Source organism: Triticum dicoccoides, chromosome 7A (genome assembly GCF_002162155.2).
Source record: "Triticum dicoccoides isolate Atlit2015 ecotype Zavitan chromosome 7A, WEW_v2.0, whole genome shotgun sequence".
Taxonomy (NCBI): Eukaryota; Viridiplantae; Streptophyta; class Magnoliopsida; order Poales; family Poaceae; genus Triticum; species Triticum dicoccoides.
In genome coordinates, this window is record NC_041392.1 from 640,253,341 (window position 1) to 640,260,890 (window position 7,550).

The 7,550-nt window shown below is 46.8% G+C and overlaps 1 protein-coding gene and 1 non-coding gene across 2 annotated transcripts in view; both read left to right on the plus strand.

The window, feature by feature from the left end:
• The first annotated feature begins 5,801 nt into the window (after window positions 1-5,801).
• LOC119332645 (cytochrome b5-like) overlaps window positions 5,802-7,550 on the plus strand; it is a 2,929-nt gene continuing 1,180 nt past the window's right edge. Inside the window, exons 1-2 of the mRNA XM_037605808.1 lie at window positions 5,802-6,126; window positions 6,260-6,326. Of these exons, the coding sequence (XP_037461705.1) occupies window positions 6,028-6,126; window positions 6,260-6,326 (166 nt within the window). The 5' untranslated portion in view covers window positions 5,802-6,027. The remainder of the gene's footprint in view (window positions 6,127-6,259; window positions 6,327-7,550) is intronic.
• LOC119334769 lies at window positions 6,977-7,172 on the plus strand. The gene has a single exon (XR_005161533.1). It is a non-coding gene; the product is annotated as a U2 spliceosomal RNA (small nuclear RNA).

Sequence of the window (7,550 nt, forward strand, 5' to 3'; positions counted from 1 at the left end):
TTAGCCTCGTTGATGTGAGACTTTCTCCTTTTTTGTCTTCTCCACATAACCCCCCTTCATTATAATCTATTCCACCCATAGTGCTATGTCCATGGCTCACACTCATATATTGCATGAAAGTTTATAGGTTTGAGATTACTAAAGTATGAAACAATGGCTTGGCTTGTCATTAGGGTTGTGCATGATGATAGCATTCTTGTGTGACGAAAATGAAACATGACTAAACTATATGATTTTGTAGGGATGAACTTTCTTTGGCCATGTTATTTTGAGAAGACATAATTGCTTAGTTAGTATGCTTGAAGTATTATCATTTGTATGTCAATATGAACTTTTGTCTCGAATCTTTCGGATCTGAATATTCATACCACAATTAAGAAGAATTACATTAAAATTATGCCAAGTAGCACTACGCATCAAAAATTCTGTTTTTATCATTTACCTACTCGAGGACGAGCAGGAATTAAGCTTGGGGATGCTTGATACGTCTCCAACATATCTATAATTTTTTATTGCTCCATGTTATATTATCTACTGTTTTAGACATTATTGGGCTTTATTTTCCACTTTTATATTATTTTTGGGACTAACCTATTAACCGGAGGCCCAGCCCAGAATTGCAGTTTTTTGCCTGTTTTAGGGTTTCGAAGAAAAGGAATATCAAACGGAGTCCAAACGGAATGAAACCTTCGGAAACGTGATTTTCTCATCAGATAAGATCCAAGAGACTTGGACCCTCCGTCAAGAAAGCCACGAGGTGCTCACGAGGATAGGGGCGCGCCCCCTGCCTCGTGGGCCCCTCGAAGCTCCACCGACGTACTTCTTCCTCCTATATATATCCACGTACCCCCAAACAATCGGGGACGGAGCCAAAAACCTAATTCCACCGCCGCAACTTTCTGTATCCACGAGATCCCATCTTGGGGCCTATTCTGGAGCTCCGCCGGAGGGGGCATCGATCATAGAGGGCTTCTACATCATCATCCAAGCCCCTCCGATGAAGTGTGAGTAGTTTACTTCAGACCTACGGGTCCATAGCTAGTAGCTAGATGGCTTCTTATCTCTTTTTGGATCTCAATACAATGTTCTCCCCCTCTCTCGTGGCGATCTATTCGATGTAATCTTGTTTTTGCGGTGTGTTTGTTGAGACCGATGAATTGTGGGTTTATGATCAAGTCTATCTATGAATAATATTTGAATCTTCTCTGAATTCTTTTATGTATGATTGGTTATCTTTACAAGTCTATTTGAATTATCAGTTTGGTTTGGCCTACTAGATTGGTTGGTCTTGCCATGGGAGAAGTGCTTAGCTTTGGGTTCAATCTTGCGTTGTCCTTTCCCAGTGACAGAAGGGGCAGCAAGGCACGTATTGTATTGTTGCATCGAGGATAACAAGATGGGTTTTTTATCATATTGCATGAAACTATCCCTCTACATCATGTCATCTTGCTTAAGGCGTTACTCTGTCTTTTTAACTTAATACTCTAGATGCATGCTGGATAGCGGTCGATGAGTGGAGTAATAGTAGTAGATGCAGAATCGTTTCGGTCTACTTGTCTCGGACGTGATGCCTATATACATGATCATACCTAGATATTCTCATAACTATGCTCAATTCTGTCAATTGCTCAACAGTAATTTGTTCACCCACCGTAGAATACTTATGCTCTTGAGAGAAGCCACTAGTGAAACCTATGGCCACTAGGTCTCTTTCTCATCATATCAATCTCCATCACTTTATTATTGCTTTGCTTTTACTTTATTTATTTTGCATCTCTATACCAAAAATACCAAAAAAATATTATTTATCATCTCTACCAGATATCACTTTCGTAAGTGACCGTGAAGGGATTGACAACCCCTAAGCGCGTTGGTTGCGTTGAGCTATTGTTTTTGTGTAGGTACGAGGGACTCGAGCGTAGCCTCCTACTGGATTGATATCTTGGTTCTCAAAAACTGAGGGAAATACTTATGCTACTTTGTTGCATCATCCCTTCCTCTTCGGGGAAATCCAACACAGTGCTCAAGAGGTAGCACTTAGTGATAAAGTAAAGCATTACAGGGCGATTGTTTTCCATACAATAAAGCGACAACCATATGGCTCCTGCCAGTTGCCGATAACTCGGTTACAAAATATGATCATCTCATACAATAAAATTTAGCATCATGTCTTGACCATATCACATCACAACATGCCCTGCAAAAACAAGTTAGATGTCCTCTACTTTGTTGTTGCAAATTTTACGTGGCTGCTACGGGCTTAGCAAGAACCGTTTTTACCTACGCATCAAAATCACAACGATAGTTTGTCAAGTCGGTGCTGTTTTAACCTTCTCAAGGACCGGGCGTAGCCACACTTGGTTCAACTAAAGTTGGAGAAACTGACACCCGCCAGCCACCTGTGTGCAAAGCACGTCGGTAGAACCAGTCTCGCGTAAGCGTACGCATAATGTCGGTCCGGGCCGCTTCATCCAACAATACCGTTGAACCAAAGTATGACATGTTGGTAAGCAGTATGACTTATATCGCCCACAACTCACTTGTGTTCTACTCGTGCATATGACATCTACGCATAAAACCAGGCTCCGATACCACTGTTGGGGAACGTAGTAATTTCAAAAAAATTCCTATGCACACGCAAGATCATGGTGATGCATAGCAACGAGAGAGGAGAGTGTTGTCCACATACCCTCGTAGACCAAAAACGGAAGCGTTAGCACAACGCGGTTGATGTAGTCGTACGTCTTCACGATCCGACCGATCAAGTACCGAACGTACGGCACCTCCAAGTTCAGCACACGTTCAGCCTGATGATGTCCCTCGAACTCCGATCCAGCCGAGTGTTGAGGGAGAGTTTCGTCAGCACGACGGCGTGGTGACGATGATGATGTTCTACCGACGCAGGGCTTCGCCTAAGCACTGCTATAGTATTATCGAGGTGGACTATGGTGGAGGGGGGCACCGCACACGGCTAAAAGATCAAACGATCAATTGTTGTGTCTATGGGGTGCCCCCTGCCCCCGTATATAAAGGAGCAAGGGGGGGGTGCGGCCGGCCTAGAGAGGAGCGCTCCAGGAGGAGTCCTACTCCTACCGGGAGTAGGACTCCCCCCCTTTTCCTTGTTGGACTAGGAGAGAGAGGGGAAAGAGGTGGAGGAGAAGAAGGAAGGGGGGGCGCCGCCCCCCTCTTCTTGTCCTATTCGGACTAGGGGGAGGGGCGCGGCCCATGCCCTGGCCGCCTCTCCTCTCTTTCCACCAAGGCCCATTAAGTCCCAGGGGGGTTCCGGTAACCTCCCGGTACTCCGGTAAAATCCCGATTTCACCCGGAACACTTCCGATATCCAAACATAGGCTTCCAGTATATCAATCTTCATGTCTCGACCATTTCGAGACTCCCCGTCATCTCCGTGATCACATCCCGAACTCTGAACAACCTTCGGTACATCAAAACATATAAACTCATAATATAACTGTCATCGAAACGTTAAGCGTGCAGACCATACGGGTTCGAGAACTATGTAGACATGACCGAGACACGTCTTCGGTCAATAACCAATAGCGGAACCTGCATGTTCATATTGGCTCCCACATATTCTACGAAGATCTTTACCGGTTAGACCGCATAACAACATACGTTGTTCCCTTTGTCATCGGTATGTTACTTGCCCGAGATTCAATCGTCGGTATCTCAATACCTAGTTCAATCTCGTTGCCGGCAAGTCTCTTTACTCGTTCCGTAATACATTATCCCGCAACTAACTCATTAGTTGCAATGCTTGCAAGGCTTAAGTGATGTGCATTACCGAGAGGGCCCAGAGATACCTCTCCGACAATCGGAGTGACAAATCCTAATCTCGAAATACGCCAACCCAACAAGTACCTTTGGATACACCTGTAGAGCACCTTTATAATCACCCAGTTACGTTGTGACGTTTGGTAGCACACAAAGTGTTCCTCCGGTAAACGGGAGTTGCATAATCTCATAGTCATAGGAACATGTATAAGTCATGACGAAAGCAATAGCAACATACTAAACGATCAGGTGCTAAACTAACGGAATGGGTCAAGTCAATCACATCATTCTCCTAATGGTGTGATCCCGTTAATCAAATGATAACCCATGTCAATGGTTAGGAAACTTAACCATCTTTGATCAACGAGCTAGTCAAGTAGAGGCATACTAGTGACACTCTATTTGTCTATGTATTCACACATGTATTATGTTTCCGGTTAATACAATTCTAGCATGAATAATAAACATTTATCATGATATAAGGAAATAAATAATAACTTTATTATTGCCTCTAGGGCATATTTCCTTCACGATCATGAAGGATGTTGTCGTGATGCGGGAGGAGCACGAGGACCGCCACCTATATTATCACGGCGGCAGGCCCCCACGCCGCCCTGATCCCGCCCGTCGCCGCCCGGCCTTAGCCATGGGCCAACCTCCACCAACCCACCCAGATCCAGATCGGGGGGATTGGCATGAATCATGGCAAAAACCGCCTAGCCCCTACACACTAGCGAGATGAGGCCAGCCCGCCGGCCAGCAGTTGCAACGCGCCCGGCAAGTCCACCTGTACGCCTGAGCCAGGTCGCGCCGCCCACGCTCGCCAGCCTCAGAAGGCGACCGTCACCAGCACGGGCACGCCGACCACCCCACCGCGCAGCCTCCCCACGGACGTTGTGCCCAGCAGCCGTCGCCGCCAACATGCCATTCCACGCACACGCGCTGAGCCGCCGCCCAGATCTGGCGTCCCGTGCCGCGAGCTTCTGACCAAGAGGGAGAAGAATCCCCGTTGTCGCTCTGGCCGACCGGGCTTTGCCCGTCAGCTCGCGTCGGCGGGGGCAGGGGAGAAGGGAGGAGGAGGTGGGTTCGATGCCGGCGGCCTGGGGCTCTCCTCGGACGCCCGCGGGGGCGCCGCGAGGAGTCGCGTGTCTCACATATTCCTTGTGTACATGGTAATGCTTGTGGATCTTTTGCTAATACTCCCTCTGTAAAGAAATATAAGAGCATTTACATCATTAAAGTAGTGATCTAAACGCTCTTATATTTCTTGAGTACTTGTTGTCCCTTTGTTTGGATCCGACATGATGGACGTGTACGGGCACGCGCGCGCCTCTCTGTATCTGCCCCAGATATAGGTTGGGTTTAAGGGGTGCTGGATAGCCCACATGTACAAGGCCGGTTTGAGGGGGGGGGGGAGTTGGGTCGCATTTTCACGACGGGTCACTAACAGGGGCATCCGCCCGGACGTGAAGGGAGAATTTTACGGGTCTGGTTGTAGATGCTCTTACGGGCGTTTTTCTACGGAATGGTTATACGAGATGATGTGGGGGGAACTGAAAGGGCGGTCGAAATCATGTAGGGCCCGACTAAATTCTGAGGGAGTGCGGAGAGGTTAAGTTGAGATTAAGAGTGAGGATTTGGACGTAGATACCGTGCGTGAAAAACTGTGTATAAGTCTAAAAGTCCTCTTCCGTTCCCGAGCTCAAATGAGCTCGGGTGAATAGTTATAAATCCAAAATATATGGAAATAATTCAAAACAAACGGGTAAAAATGGCATTTGTGGAAGTCATGGCCAAAAAAACTCAGCACTCAAAAATGCTTTTGAAAATAACATTTTCGGGGTATCGATTTTGTTTTTTTGGCCAGGGCTTCCACAAATATCATTACACGGTGAAACTTTGCAAGCATCCAGAACGTTTGCCAAAAAAATTCAGATTTTTTATTTTTTTGTTCTATTTTACTCTGCGTCAGCCTTGCATTTTCGCGACAATTAGCTTTGAAAAAAAAAAACATGTCCCCACAACTTCGTCTCTCCGAGCGGCCGGCCACCAACTGACGACCAACCGCGGACCAAGACGAGCGGCAAGCTCTCTTGGTGTGCTCAGCTCTGCTTCGTCCGAGATCCCCTCCTCCTATCTCAGCCCAGCGCCGTCTTCTTCCAGCCCGTCGATATCTCTCCCCGCTCCGCTCCCCATCACGAACAGCTGGTCTCGAAGAGAGCGCCTGGTCTATCAATGGCGGAGGAGACCGAGACCGAGAAGCCGCTCTTCTCTCCTGCAGATGTCTCGCTCCACGCGTCCACAAAGGACTGCTGGGTCGTCATCCATGGCAAGGTTGTCAGAGATAGGAGAGGAATCCTCATTCTTGGTCTTTAGGCTCCGTTGGTTAGGAGATCTGGACTGGCTTTCTTGATCTGTCTGTTTCTCTGATCCGCTCCCCTGTTCCTCGGATTTTGTTGCCCTTCAGGTGTACGATGTGACCAAGTTCTTGGAGGACCACCCCGGCGGAGAGGATGTCCTGCTCCATGCATCTGGTACAAAATCCATCCATTGTCTGCTTCTTATGCTTTAGTTCTGGATTTCTTCCTATTCATTGAGCGTCTGCTCCATTGTCATGTTACTGATGATTTCTTGTTCCCCGATTTTTTTTGTTAAAATGGCATCAACATAGGTTAGCTTCAGTAGTTGGGATTTGGAAAAGGTCAACCAGAGTAGTTGGAAATATAGGAGACCAACTTCTCGAAAATGCTTCCCGCAAAAAAAAAAAATCTCGAAAATGCTCGTTGGGTGCTAGCGGAGGATGGAATCCCAACCACAGTGGAAGCCGTGGCGAAAATAAAAACGCCTAAATGATTTTTTTTTAGAAATAGAAAAACCGCTTAATTTTTTTTAGACAGTAAAAAAACCGCTTAATTTTTTTGAGGGATTAAAAAAACCGCTTAAATGATGTCATCCTCGCCTGCCCCCAATGGATTTTCCCTGTGATACTGGGCCGTGGAAGCATTGCTGCCGTGGTGTTCTTACCGGGCCTGATGATGCCCAAACGAACGGGAGGCGCATAGGCTGGTTGCCCTAGTGAAGCACGGGCTCTCCCCGTTCTTTCGTTTAGTACCACCTCGCTGGTGGAGAGCAGGGAGGTGGACGAGGGACATATAAAAGGAGGGGCAGGGCAACGTTGCAAATCATACCTTTCTCGGCCTTTTGGCTAAGATCAAGTGTAGTATCTGTTCTTATCAGTTTAATATCTGATATGTGGGCAATGTGCCCACAACGATATTAAATTTATTTTTTGTGGGGGAGGGATCACCGCAATGGCTTGCCATTGGGTCCCTTGAGTGTCGCCTGGGCGTTGCACTACAGCCCAGGCAGGCGCACCCCAACCAAAACTAATTTAAAACTTCACATTTCCCTAAAAGAATTGCCATATTTTTCTGCTGTGCAGAGTCAAATTCGCCTGTTTGACACAGCTTGTTGCAACCAAATCGCCATTCGGGCAGTCATTGGGTTTCTGAACTTGTTGTACATGCAGCAAAGGTCAAATTAAGAATGCCGGTATGTTTTTCAAAGTGCGCCTAGAGCCCTGAACACTGTGCATACCCACTATTGCTTCGCTGGCTCTATTTCTCTTACTAATTATGCCTACAGACAACACTATTATATCTTTGTTTCCCTCAGCGAAGTAAATGGGCCAACATCATGAATAAAGTTTAGTGAATCACAGGAGGAAGAAGAAAAAACAGTTGGGGAATGCCCCCCCC